Below are 14,710 nucleotides of genomic sequence, written 5' to 3' on the forward strand. Positions count from 1 at the left end.
TATATGATAAATAAAAAAATAAAAATAAATTATTTGTATGTCGACCAAATTGAAAGCATATACCAGTTAAAAAATTTCTACCCCCCCCCCCCCCAAAGAAAAAAGAAGTCAAGGGGCTGGAATGACGCGCCAGAGATTTCCACTTTTGTAATAAAAAAATGGTTGATATTATTATTAAGAAATTTTCCATATTATAAATCTGATTTTTATGGAGAGGCTGTCATTGTTGAAAGTGAGGGTTCGTGATCTTTTTTGACTTTTTGTGATGTGTAAGAAAATTTCATACTGAGCTAGGGAAGCGTTTTGTCCCCAAGCACATGTGCTCCTTAGATATATAATCCAATTGTACATGTATATTGCTGATATTTTCTTGAACTAAAAACAACACCAGGTTAGGTATTCATTTCACTTTATTTTGCGACTCCCCTATGCGTTGTGTTTTTCCAGAAACGACTCCCCCCTACGTAACCATTACTGTCTGACGAAAAAATGCCTTAATTATTAATTTTTATCAGGTCTAGCCAAGTTTGAATAGTTGCATTTGAAAGATAAACGTTTGCTTTTGCTGTTTTAACTGTCATAGTCCCTACACAAGTCGTAGATTGCGCAAACTATGCATGTTTTAACCACTCGATCAACGTAAATATGAAATCTGTCGAATAGTTTCGAAGTGTTTGAGAAAACTAGACGTATATGCTAGCCGAACAAATGACCAACAGAAAGCTTAACTATTGCTACCTTCCGTGGGCTAGTTGGTTTTTGTAGATACATCTTACATATACCGAAAAAAGACGTGACCCACATCTCTTCTGACTCCGAAGCGGTGAAAATCGACTCCCCCATACGTTGAAAACGACTCCCCCTTACTTTTTAGCGACTCCCCCGCGTTACCCGTTGTATACGGTGAACATGCTCCACAAAGGAATAGTCGCATCAGTGGATGTCTGGTGAAATAGTCGTTTTCAAGGTCACTTTCAGACTTTGATTTGTGGGCCTGGCACTCGATTACCTGTAAAAAAAAAAATATTATTGCAAAATATTTTAGGGGAAAATAATGATAATGTTATTTATAGTAAATAGACATGTTAATTTAAAACATATACAAAAAATACTCCGCATTTATGTTCTCTTTGTTCTCTTCAAAGTTCAAAACTTTTTAATATATCATAGGGAAAAATACTGTGCCGTATGGACAAACAGCAAAACTGTGAATTACATTTGTCCTTACCTCCGTTGACAAAAGAGTGATCTCCGTGTCAATGACCTCTAATCCAAATATATTACTGTAACAGAAATCAACCGTGTTAATTTCAGAATCAAAATAATAATTCAGACTTTTGAATTACAGAAGTAGATATTTTATAAATCTGTTTCAGTGTTTGTTATATTAACACATTCTTACTTTGTTCGATTCTCGGAGCTGCATGTCGGAATATTTCCGTCCCTCGTGGTGGTGTTCGAATTTCCTGCGACATTTGAGCTCTATAATTAGAAATAGGTATTTATTAATTTAAAAAAAATCACAAACATAATTCAATAAGTGGGATCATTTTACATCTACCAAAGATTTTTTTTTAAAAAAAAGAAGATATTATCTAACCTGTGACCCTTTGGGTACTTTTGTACCACTGTTTGTTCCACTGGTTCGAGTTTCAGCTGTGCCTGACGCTGTTCTGTAGTCTTCGTCCGATCCACTGGGAAGGTAGATAGAATGTTCTATCGTTAAAATGATATTGTCCTACGGACCCGGTTTAACTCTAACTGTGGTGAAGGCCTGTACCGAGACACAGTTAGATTATTCTAACTACTGGGAAGGTACTGGGCGTGAATCTCTCCTATAACAATCCCAGATTTTGCATCAAAAATGGGCGTCAGTCTCTTCATATGTTGTATCACAGAGTTGTCGATTTGGGGTTCCTCTTCCGATATTTCGGGTAATCCATTACCGCTTGCGCTGGCTTCAGTCCCTTGAATTTCGAGCTCTTCTCCCAGTTCCAGTAACTGACTTGGTTTCTTTGACTCCAAGAAGTTTTTGCTTTCCTCCTTCAATTGCAAATGCATGTTTTAGAAACAATAAGAATGCTATATAAATGCACTAGTACCCGGTATAATAATAACGTTTGTCGAAGATTCATAGTATCAGTATTACTATATTTTGCATTGTAAGATATTTGATTTTTGATTTTTTCCTACCTTAGAATTGGTCACTTCTTTTGTTGATGATTCATTTGCTACCGGGACATCTACTTTACTCTGAAATACAATGGAGAGACTATTTTTTTTTAAGATTGCAAGCATAAAAGAAGATTTTTTAAATACATTTTTAAAGTCATATTACATGTACATGTAGTTATATTCCAAAAGGGGAACTTTTACCAAGTACGAGGTTTTAGATTTATAAGTTGTGATTTTTTTTTTACAATAATTCATATCTGTGTAGCTGTTTCTTTAAAAATTCTTCAAATAAATTATTTGAATAATTATTTTGTACAGTAGTTACTGTAGTCGATATCACTGTAAAATAGTATCTAAATTAATTGCTGCAAAAGAAAATGTACTAGGTATAGTTTATGTACAACAATTTGTCATAATTTCTTAACCTGAGTTTGTTTAAAGTATCTACTCACCTGATTATGAATATCCATTGCTTCAAAGCGCACGCTTTTGCTTCTGATGTAAACAATATTCTGACATTTGTTGCTAATAGTCTAAGGAATAATGACGTCATAATTGTCATTGTGACGTTGCAGTTGTCTGTGACGGTTGGGCTTAAGGCCAAGATCTAGTAAATGAAAGGTGCCTACAGATTTATCAAACTTGAGAAATAAATTCCTTTATTGATGCTTTACAACTTTAGGTTGGTCAAATAAGGTGTTTCGGGGCATAATTTGTAGGTAAACAAGATGAAAAACTGTATTTTAAACTGTCATTCTTAATGAAAAATATAAAAAACCAGTCATGAAAATGGAGTTTTTTTCGTATTCGGCAAAGGAAATGTATCCAGATTGCCTACAGTCTCTCAGAAAACGGTAATTAGCATGTTCATGGCCTCTTCTTTAAATCAATATCAAATTTAATATAGGTATCCGGTTTACTTTTCATATGATTTCACACTGAATGTTATGAAAATACCCTATTTTCTACATAATTCTGCTAAAGCCGTAAAGTACGGGAAAAAGAAAGTTGAAATTGATTATGACGTCATAATGGATCTAGCGCCAAAAAATTAGTCTCAAGTTATTTACTGGACCTTATTTAAGTATTTCATTTTGCTAACCTTTCAAATTATTATCAAAAGTCAGGCTTCGTCCGTTATGTAAAGTATACCAAGTTTCCAACTATCGTATTATACTAACTATGTGCTACTTGATTCCTTAAAATTAAAAAATATCAGTCATAAACTCGGGCACGATATACTTATCATTATAAATCGGGCTCGAAGTTAAAAAAAAATAAAAGGTCTTTCGTGTACACCCCTGTGCTGTGTATCGATAATTTGTAGTTCTACTATTTTCATGACTTCAAAATGATACACAGTTTATTTATTATCAACGGTAGTGGGTGAGTACACTAGATAACATTACCATGATTTTAATTCTCGTCCCACTGATGAGATTTATGTCTTTTAATGAAAATGCAGGGGTTGGCATCTTTGATTTCAAAAATTTGCTTGGGGAAACCTGGTAGTACGATTACCCCCTCCCCCAACATAAGCAGAAGAGGGAACCCCCTCTAGCATCTACCCCTCTTATTGCCGTGTGACACAGTCAGCAGTCAAAAGCTGCTGGATACCTAGTTTAACAACGGGGCAAGTAAGAATTCAAAGTTGCTTTCCTAACAGGTTATTTTGTGTTCAAAGTCAGTGTCTGCACTTGCAATACTTGTTTCAGATGCTGAATTTTATTCGACATGCTCATTTTCCATTGAGTGACTGGATTACAGAAATGTAAATGCAATATCAATAATCATGGATGATGCATATAATATGTATAATAATACATTATGTAAACTCATACCTGTCAACATGGCCAAAATTTTTGATTAAAAAACGACCTTTTGCAAATACAAAAAGTCATCGCGCGTTTCACTGTTTTATAGAACAAAAATAAACAACAAGATAAAACTTTATTAATATTAATATTAACACCATCATTAATTCATAAAATTTACTGTTTATTCATACATTGTTTAGAAACTTGTACAATGTGAATTAATTTTGAAATTATAAAATTTTATGTTCACTATCAATTCTGCCAGTCCATAAGAGCATCATTTAAATAATATTCATGGCAAATGTTGTAGTTTAACTTGGCAATTAAAAAAATTAATAAAGTTCTGCAGACAGTCTTGAGTTTCAAGCTTTCAATAGATGGATGAATGGATTTTTCTCACTAAGTCTAAGGGACATGAGTTGTATCCTTGATTTAAAGATCTGAAATTGAAATAATTGTCAAAACTTTATGCTTACATTCTTAAAATAATGTGTAATATAGTATGAATGAAATACCCTGTATTTTCTTTTCTTTTAATCTCATAACATATATCAAAATTTTTAAATATAATACTTTATTTTAGAAATATTCTAATGTGCTTATTTTATATTTCAATTTAGAAATGCATTACCCTGTTTAGCTTTGTAAATTTAAAGAAGTCTTCTAAAGACACTGTCTTGTTGCTCTGTAGTTTCAGGGGCTGTTATATGTTGATGCAGGATTTACTAAGTCATTGAATCTCAAAATCTGTTGGGAAATCTTCAGCTGACTCTGAACATTTATGTTAGCTTCCATGAAATTGTTTCCCTCTCCTTGTTAAATTAATAATAGAGTACTGTAGCCACACCTTTCCTGATCACTGTATTGTTTATGGAGTAATAGTTTTGTCTTAGGCACTTGTAAACTTATTTGCAGCAAAGTATCAAGTACTTCCATATCGTTCTTTAACGTCATGTTCTGTAAAAATTTCCACATCTGGCATCTCTGTCTTTGATAATATACACTTTTAATGAGAATAAGGAGCAATTACAACTGCAATTACATTTGCTAGCACAGTTGACACCTTGTTGATTACCTGTTATCAGTGGCAATAAACAGATTAGCTATCGATATAAACACTGCATGGCCTCCATTTTTGTGTTGACTAGTCGGTATTTTACGAACCCAAGTAGGTAAAAAAATCCGGAATTTTTCAAAATCGGTAGAAACGGCAGTTTAAAAAAAAATCGGTAGACAGTCGGTAGGGATGGTTAAAAATCGGTAGACTCCCGATAAATTCGGGAGAGTTGACAGGTATGTAAACTGGGCTTGGATGCTGAAACTTATCAGATGATTGATTAAAAAAGATTTTTGTGCAACCCAGTTATTCCCAATTAACCACTGTTAACTTAAGAAACTTACCCAGACTAAACTTGCTTAAATGTTGCACCTATAGGGATGCAAACTACCAGAATGTTTGTAAGCGTTGTTTTCCCTTTATTGCTATGTAAAGCCTACTAAAGGGTTAGAGATCAATTGTAACAGGCTTTGGACTAAGATTTATGAACAAACACTCTGTGGACCGTACAGCAATTAAATTACAATTTTTATTTCAAATTTTTGTCAATTGGAAGTAGTCGGCAGTTGGATCCTAGGGAAAACACTGTTTGTTTAATGTAAAACTTAGTTTATCTTGAAGATACATGCAAAATTTGATGAGGCCAGCTATGTACTCTATTTAGGATTGTCCCTAGAACATGGAGGCTGGAGAATTTATCCATCTTTATTGATGTAATCCTCCAGTTACTCTGATATTCCCACTCAACCACCTTTCAGGGGAAGAACCCCAAACCCCCTACAGCTTTTTCAAATCCCCTGTTATTTCAGTTTCTAAGGGGCAATCCTGTTCAATTGCTTATGTTTTACTTATATGAACATACATTTAAATGTTAATTTTATGACTTCTTTATGAAAAGGCTTTATTTGTATCATCTATCCTTAAAATTAAAAATTCTTCAAAAATGTTGCATTGTAAGACCTAAACAGAAATGAAATTCATTGATACATAACAGATAGAATGCCACAGGATAAAGGATAAAAATAATATTTGAAGAGTTATCGACAAATCTGAATGATCTGAAATTTTTACAGAGATGTGTTTATGGAGAAGCACTGGAAGAGTGTTGTACACAAATCAATATGTGACTACTTTTTTGAAGAACAAGGAAAGGTATGCAACACATTAATTTCAATGATCCATTTTGCATTTATTTTCAATCAGCTTAAATTCAAAATCAATTCAAAAATAAAGTATACATGAACTGAAAATATTTAATGCCTTTTTGATTTCAATATAAAGGCAGGGAATCCAGAAGATGTACCTCCAGTCATTGCCACCCCTCATCACTACCTCCTTAACATCTACAGGAACCAGCTGTATTTTGTGGCAGTAGTCACCACAGAAGGTGGGTATACCTCAGGCCATTGGTCCCTAAAACAATATACCGGTATTCTATTTGAAGTCACTGAAGAAAATGGTTACTTCATAGCCATTAGTGACTACAGAGCTGGATGTCGCAAAATAAGATTACCTCTGAGTGTGGTACATCATAACCATATCATAATCACATCAATGGTCTATGAATTTTGTAGATCTCTTTGATGTATACATGTGGTACCTTATATTGGTTATAAGTAAATAAGGTGGCTAACACATATAATAGTGAACTTGGAAGGTTGGTATTTTCATGCTTCTTATAACATGGGTATTTATAGCAATAGTCACTGCAGAGGGTAGGCATCTCATGATCTTATTCACTTTTAATAGTAGAAAGTATGCATCTTTTAGCAATGGCAGCTTTGAAGAGAACACTTTATCAACTTCAAAATTAATGGACATCTCATAATACTACGTACCAAAATGTAATACAGTAAAACAGTAGTTACATGTACAAATTTACATGATGGTCGATGGAATATGTGACTGCATGGACTCAATTATTAAAATGAATAAATGAGATATGTTTTTCTATGCAAACATTCTTTCCTAGAGCATGAAGAGAGCTACATTTCTGCAGTTTTTCATTCATTTTTGTTTGATTTCAGTACCACCACTGTTTGTCATCGAGTTTCTTCACAGGATTTTTGACACATTTGAGGACTACTTTACAGAGTGTTCAGAGACTACACTGAAGGAACACTTTGTTATTGTGTATGAGGTAAATAACTCATCCTTCCTTATAAAATGTTTGTGGGTTTCTACCATATGCTGATTAGACCTCACATTTTAGCATTACTTAATAGACACTTGGCATCTAAAGGAATGTCTCTTTTTACAAATGCTGACAGTCTGTCACCACATGTTATTGATGACATGGCAAGTAACTTCCACTCCCTCTGAGGAACATGCTTATTTTTTCCCCTTAATACCACTGATCCATCGTCTTATGGATGTACTGATAGGTGGCAAAAGCAACAACCATTTATTGAATCGCTTCCCCTTTCTCTCTCTCATACAATACACATAAATCTGAATGAACTTTCCAGTATTAAAGAACAAGTGAAATACTATTTATGTTTTAACAGTTACTGGATGAGATGTTGGACAATGGTTTCCCGCTGGCAGTGGAGTCTAATATCCTGAAGGAACTGATCCGACCTCCTAACTTCCTACGGACCATCACAGACACTGTCACAGGAAAATCTACAGGGTAATACAAAATTAACTACAGAGTATAGATAAGCTTAGTGCACAGATCATTCAGAATTTATCCCAGTAAATGCTATACCTATTATTTTCAAATTTAAAAATGAAACAAGGGTGACCTTATCAAGTGTTAGATTAAGAGGACTTCTTAATTAGATCACCTGGCCCCGCCGCCACCAAAAGTAGTTGAGTATAAAACTTAGGCTCAACTCTGACAAAATGCTCAAACCCATAATCTCAGCCTCAAGTCACCGCCACCAAATATTTGGGTACATACTCAAGTCAAAAATTTGATTAAGTACTCAAATTATTGGAGGTAGATCTTTACCTTTCTCAAGTAAATACTCAAGCAATACAAATGGCTGCTCACAGACGACATAAACGGCGCCGCAGGCGACAAATGCGACGTATTCGTAGAATTTCAAAAAGAGTAATACGAGACTGAATGAATCCATTAGAGATATATTCTGAGGATGAGATTTTTGATAGGTATAGGTTTAGAACTCCAACTCTCCTATATATTTTGGACAAAATCAGTCCAGCAATTATGCATAATACGACGAAGAACAGCGCCTTACCTCCAATCCTGCAGATTCTCACCTGCCTGAGGTTCCTAGCAATGGGGGCGTTTCACAGACTGGTCGGGGACAGCATTGGAGTGTCTGAAACAACTACTGGAAGATGTTGTTGATCAGTCTGTGATGCTATAGTTCATTTGCTGGCAGATTGTATCACCTTCCCCAAGGGTAACCGTGCCAGAGAAACAAAACAACAGTTTTTGAAAATAGCAGGTAAAAAAAACCCTGTATCTTCCCAATGAAATCAAATTATCAATGTCCTTTTCATTTTTCGTCTGCATTGTACTTTCGGTTTTGTTTTTCAAAGAAAGACAACTCATTTTACCGAAGAGGGTCTCTTCATACTTCAAAACCTCTTCTATTAGGAGGATCTCCTCCTCTGAAGTCCAATTGGTGCCCCTTTTCTTAGGATTATTTTGTTCTGTCGGGAGTTTTACTTCGACAAGCTCCATGTTTGTGAATAGAACAAACAAACAAAGCAGACGGCAATACCTGTTTATTACGTAACAAACATTTCATCAAATTTTGTGTACTTCGTATATTTCGTGAGACCGCTTACGTCATTGAAAAAAATTGACTGAGTATGTACTCAGTAGAGTTGAGAACCTAAAAATTCATATTCAACAGAGTACATACTCAACTATGTTGTGGTGGTGATTCGAGAATGTCCTATGTTGAGGATGGCCTCAACGCTTGAGTAGTGAATTGAGGCTGAGTACGGTATAATTTTGGTGGCGGCGGGGCCTGCATAATGGTTTGCTTCTTTTCCATTTGAAATAGAGCTAATTTTGTAATATACAGTATTTCATAATACATAATTCACCTTAGCTAGAGGCTCAAGTGAGCTTTTCAGATCAATCTTCTTCTGCATTTGTCTTTAAATCTGATTGTTCAAAGTTCAAAGCATAGTCTCAGGGACTATCTTGTGGCCATTTTTATAAAGATTTTAAAATGTATGTTGTAAATTCAAATTCTTGGAAGTAATGGACTTAAAAATGCAGATGATTTCAACATTTATATTGCACATTTTTATTTGTCAGAAAGAGACACTGAAACACTGGCTTTAATTAAAAAAAATGTCCCCATGGACCTCTCTCTCTTGCTCTTTTCTGTATTTGAATAATTGTTTCAACAAGTCATACTTATATACAGGTATATATATTTGTATACATTTGATCTTGACAGGGTCAGTGCTACTCTGCCCACTGGTCAGTTGTCTAATGTACCCTGGAGAAGAACAGGTGTCAAATACACAAACAATGAAGCCTACTTTGATGTGATTGAGGAAATTGATGCCATCATTGATAAACAAGGAAACACAGTCATTGCAGAGGTCCAGGGATATGTAAGTGCTCACAATGACAACAACATTGAGTTTTATTCTTGTGAAGTGTCTGCAGTTATTTAGATATATACCTAGTCATTCATATATGGTAGAGTGGTAAATGTATGTGATATTTGAACATTGTGTATAGCATGAGTTTTCTTTATCAGTAAGGCAGTTCCAACTGATATGAAATATATATATAATATTGTCAACATTTTTAACAGTTAATGGACCTGTGCTAAAATGATATGCTTTTAGTGTTAAGACAACACAATCTGCATGTATTTACAGATAGACTGTTTGATTAAGTTAAGTGGGATGCCAGATTTGACCTTGTCCTTTGTGAACCCCCGACTTCTAGATGACATCAGCTTTCATCCTTGTGTTCGGTATAAAAGATGGGAGGTAGGATGAAAATTAATCTCACACTGAATTTTTCTTAGGAAGTTGTATATATTTTCAGGTATTGTTATTATAATTTCTTTAAACATATGAATACTCGAGTTTATTTCCAATTTGTGATTTTCAGAGTGAAAAAGTTTTATCATTTGTTCCCCCTGATGGCAATGTTAGATTAATATCATATCACATAGGATCAAATAAGTAAGTATGATACTATCTAAGAAAAATGCTATAGATTGAACAATTGAAATGCAGGTTATGAAGTTTGGCTGATGACCCACAACATATTATTACATCTCATTGCTTTATTCTGACTTTTCTGACAGTATGGTTGGTGTACCCTTGTATATAAGACATAACATTCAGTACAGGGAAGGGAAGTGGAGGGAGGTTTGAAGTCACAATTGGACCAAAACAAACCATGGGAAAAGTGGTAAGACAAAGTTAACTGCTCGACATAACACACACACTCCTTCCCCAATCTAATGGAATGAAATCACAGCCATTGTGAAAGTGATGTACAGATGTAAATTGATTTTTAATAACAACCTTAAAATACATTGATTGAACCCAATAATAATATTAAAATGGCAAATTCCAAATCTGTCATACTTTTTCTTTGTCTACATACATATCTTACATACCGGTACATCAAAAGTACATGTAACTTTGTAATATCACTTCTAAAAAAGCATTGTTGGTAAAATGCAGCAGTCAAAAGTCAATGGACTGTAACTGCTTTGTAATATCACCTTCTAGAAAAAAAGAAATTTGTTGGTAAAATGATCAGGTAATAATGAAAAGTAAATATACCTGTGTGTACTTTAACATTTGTATTACTTTGGTTGTAGGTAGAAAACATATCAATGGAGGTACCTTTCCCTAAGTCAGTCCTAAATCTCACCCTGACACCCTCTCAAGGGAAGTACACCTTTGATCCTGTAGGTAAAATGCTTACCTGGGATGTAGGTAGAATGGACCCAACCAAACTCCCAAGTATAAAAGGCAATGTAAGTAACCTTCAAATTCCAATCTCTGACCAGAGTTATTTTTCCTTGTCATTTAAAAACACATCTTCGAAAAGGTATACCACTTTTACAAGTGGCACTTTGATTACAAGGGTAATTTGTGACAATTTTTTATGTGACATAAACATTCTTAATTATTACAGATAAGTTTGCAGAGTGGTCATCCCATACCAGAGTCAAACCCTACAATAAATGTAAGCCTCCTATTTCCAGAATATGTGTAAAATTGTAAATGGTGCCTTTTTAAATGAACGTACATGTTTCTCATTTTGCATTATGTTGAGCCATGATCTTTTTAAACACATGTAATTATGTATTTTGCTTGGTTCTGGCCTAATGTCTCCTTATTGTTGTAGATAAATTTCACCATTAGTCAGATGGCTATATCTGGAATCAAAGTCAACAGGCTGGACATGTATGGAGAGGTAGGTCAAGCTGTGTAATCTCTAAATACTCACTTCTTAAGATAATATTTCACTTTGCATTTTCTTTTAATACATTTGTTTATTACACATACTCCTTGATAACAAAAAAGTTTGGGGATCTTTTCTGTCTGTCTTGTTTATACTTAAACTTTGTATAAATGAAGAAAAAGCGGAAGTTTTTCTTTACAAAAAATCACTGACTATATGTACTTGAGGTTTTGTTTCCTTAATACCCTAGCCTATTTATGCAAGATACTAGCAGGAAAAGTGTATATTAAGATTTTTAATGGAGAACTAAGATTGGAAATTCATAGTTTTTCCAAAGTAATTTGTGTCATTACCTTTATCCAAGGTCATTTGAACAAGTTCGGGATCATTTATAATTCATGTGGACATATCTTGTAAGAGAAACTCTACTTATAACATAAGGATAAGTCATGATCTTTATCCAAGGTCATTTTGCCAAAGTCAAGGTCACTTACAGAAAAGTTTATCGTGTATGCCTGATCCTATAACTTTGTTAAAGAAACATTGGAAGCTCATAGAGAGAAAATGATTGCTTGTTACTTTAAGGTGTGATGTGACTTTGACTTGAATTCATTTGTGCTATGACCTTGACTTGAGAAAGTTCAGGGTCAGTAACCAAAAAGGGTTAACATTTTATCTGGCTTAAAGCTTTCAATGAGAGAAAGTTTGATTTCAGAAAATAAATTACAACAGAGTTATTTTTTTTTTAAGTTTACTATCAGTATCTTTAGTTTAGATTGTAGTACATGTATACTTAGATTAGGGTTTGCTTGTTTTAATTTTAAAATTACTAAAATAATTATGACTGCAATGTATATACTAGTACATGTAATAGTAATTATGTTTTCTTGTTTACCTTTAATTTGTAATTATACATAGAGGTTAATACTCTATCATATTCTTATTTTCAATATTTGTAGAAATACAAACCATTTAAAGGAGTCAAATACATCACACGAGCTGGAAAGTTTCAGTTCAGGACATAGCCATGACATATGTCAGTGATAGGACTTGGAGAACAAATTTTTAATTGAAGGAAGTGACAAAAAGGAGTCAGTGATGATTATTTATACTGGTACTCACCTGCTGTTGTGCAATTTATGTTCATACTAAAATTATAATTTCATCAGGAAAATTTCAGCAATGGATCATGTATTGGAATGAAATCTTGCATATATGTACTACAGTCTTTTTAGCTTACCAGAGCTGAAAGCTCAAGTGAGCTTTTTATAATTATCATAATTGTTGTTTATATATATTTAAATTGACATTTATAATACACTATATATGGAAGCTGACCAAAGTTTATGTTCAGAATATGGCTAACTTAATAATGAATTGTTATTGTACAGAAGAAAAATAGAGCAAGTGCTACATTTTAGATATTTAAATAACCTTATATGTCAATCTGACTTGATTTATCTTGCATTCATTGACTATTAATAAGGTATATATAATACAGTTACAGTATCTTACATGAGCACATTTATTGGTATTTCTTATTGTTAACGATTTTGTCATTAGAGAACCAGTAATGTAGGAAAAAAGTTTTGAAAACCTTTCACAAACATGTACATCATCAATCTAAGGATCAAGTTCAACAATTTACAATGTACATGTACATTGAATTTCTCTTTTTGCCACAGATTTTGGCACATAGAAACATTAGAACTAGAAAATTCAAATGTACAGTGGTAATGTATGGTTGGAATCAGTTTCTATTATACCTTTTCGCATACATGTACAATTCTTCACAAACTCAGTATTGACAGGAAAATGATCAATCTAATTCACATTTACAATGTAGGTCAACTTGATGTTTCATACTTGCTTACAACAGAGATTTCATCAGCAATATGTGAAGGTCATATTTCATTGCCCCCAAACATTTACCATGGTTTCACTGATCAAAATATTATGACATGTTAACTTTGAAATTAAATATAGTTTTTAGAGACTTAAAATCAAATGAGATTCAGAATCCCCCCAATCTTCCATCCTTCCAGTGAAGTACATTTCATTGCACAAAAAACCTAGTTTATATCACAGCAATCACATTTTGTATTACATAATCAGTGTTACTAAAATCAGAAATCTGGCACCCAGCCACATCCTGTACAGAGTTTATTGTTGCTATGGTGATTGTCCTGTTGCCGTGGACACACTTCCTGTTGGTGTAGGACTTGAGATGGTAGATTGGTGTGGGTGGCATCACAGAATGGCGGGTCCTTGGTGTACTTACAGGCACAGATCTGAAAAAGTCTCTGCTCTTTAGACACTGTCCACTTCAGTGGCTTTATCCCAGTGCCTTTGTGAGATCCTAAATAAAGATAATTTATTCTATCTTAGAGTATCACACATTATTTGTACTTGTTAAAATGAAACAGTGTATAATACAGTGAGCTTCATAAATATTCAGTGTAATGAGAAAGGAGTAAATGTTTGGATGGACTAGGAATCAAACATGGGACCCCTGCATCACCACTGGGCACACCTCAGCTGATTCATACTTGAAGGCCACAGAAACAGCCAAGGTTTGCCGAATGCTACATCACTAGTCAGTTGTTCTACCAACTGAGCTACCCAGACTGATCTCCACAGCCCAAACCATTACAGCACCAAAAATAATTACCATCACACCATGGCTGATTTTTACTCAGTCCACAAGCACACCAAAGTTTGACATCGCCTTTCTTGACGCCCGAGACTGTGCAAGGACCATACTGAAAATTGGAACAAAGAAGAAAAACTGATATATTCAATGATTCAAGATGTCAAGGGCCAAAATAAATATAGAAGAAAAGTGGGTGGGGCTTAGCAAAATAAAGTTAAACTGTATTTAACTTTGATAAATGATCGTAGCAAACTCAAACATGTAAAGAACATTTACATAGTAGCAGGGACAATGTCACTGAATGATCACATAATTTTTTACATTTTTAGCTTTATTATAAGGAGAGCAAATAGATTTTATTGACCTAATTTGCATGAAACATAAAGAAGGCCCATGCAGATGAATTAATTCAATTTGAAAATTTCTTTTTAAAAAATCAGTATTTTCATTTTTTTTTTCAATTGCCTTCACATTAAAATAAAACAACACACGTTCATTAAGAGGACCTTAATGTGGACCACATTTATTTTTTCATGTGGGTCAAAAAGACCCCATGGGAAATATGAACAGGTGCGAACAGTCTCCGACCTCTTAACTGTTTGACACTTTAGTTAACGTCTCGGCCAATATTT

The 14,710-nt window shown here is 34.0% G+C and overlaps 2 protein-coding genes, 1 long non-coding RNA gene and 1 pseudogene across 3 annotated transcripts; 1 reads left to right on the forward strand and 3 right to left on the reverse strand.

Moving 5' to 3' along the window:
- Positions 1-330: 330 nt before the first annotated feature.
- On the reverse strand, positions 331-2,645 carry LOC134262035 (uncharacterized). The gene is made up of 7 exons (XM_062744412.1): positions 2,628-2,645; positions 2,194-2,253; positions 1,820-2,043; positions 1,601-1,694; positions 1,403-1,482; positions 1,229-1,283; positions 331-1,009 (listed from the first exon to the last, which is right to left on the reverse strand). The coding sequence occupies exons 1-7, from the start codon at positions 2,643-2,645 to the stop codon at positions 773-775; spliced, it is 768 nt and encodes a 255-aa protein (XP_062600396.1). The 3' UTR covers positions 331-772.
- An 801-nt stretch (positions 2,646-3,446) lies between these two features.
- Positions 3,447-12,606, forward strand: LOC134262033 (AP-3 complex subunit mu-1-like; annotated as a pseudogene).
- On the reverse strand, positions 4,153-5,061 carry LOC134262032 (uncharacterized). Its single transcript, XR_009990926.1, has 2 exons — positions 4,624-5,061; positions 4,153-4,432 (listed from the first exon to the last, which is right to left on the reverse strand). It is a non-coding gene; the product is annotated as an uncharacterized LOC134262032 (long non-coding RNA).
- An 827-nt stretch (positions 12,607-13,433) lies between the features above and the next one.
- Positions 13,434-14,229, reverse strand: LOC134262034 (uncharacterized; the record flags this gene model as incomplete). The annotated part of the gene is made up of 2 exons (XM_062744411.1): positions 13,434-13,784; positions 14,097-14,229. Coding segments are annotated over 2 exons (366 nt in total), but the record flags the coding sequence as incomplete, so codon positions are not given.
- Positions 14,230-14,710: the final 481 nt, after the last annotated feature.

This window comes from Saccostrea cucullata, unplaced genomic scaffold (genome assembly GCF_032062105.1).
Source record: "Saccostrea cucullata isolate Sc308-1 unplaced genomic scaffold, CSIRO_AGI_Scuc_v1 ctg11874, whole genome shotgun sequence".
Taxonomy (NCBI): domain Eukaryota; kingdom Metazoa; phylum Mollusca; class Bivalvia; order Ostreida; family Ostreidae; genus Saccostrea; species Saccostrea cuccullata.

Coding starts and splice junctions, on each gene's coding strand:
- LOC134262035 (XM_062744412.1), bottom strand. Junction 1,695..1,819: donor ATAGGAGAGATTCACGCCCA/GTACCTTCCCAG, acceptor CTACCTTCCCAG/TGGATCGGACGAAGACTACA. Junction 1,483..1,600: donor AAGTACCCAAAGGGTCACAG/GTTAGATAATAT, acceptor TTCTAATTATAG/AGCTCAAATGTCGCAGGAAA.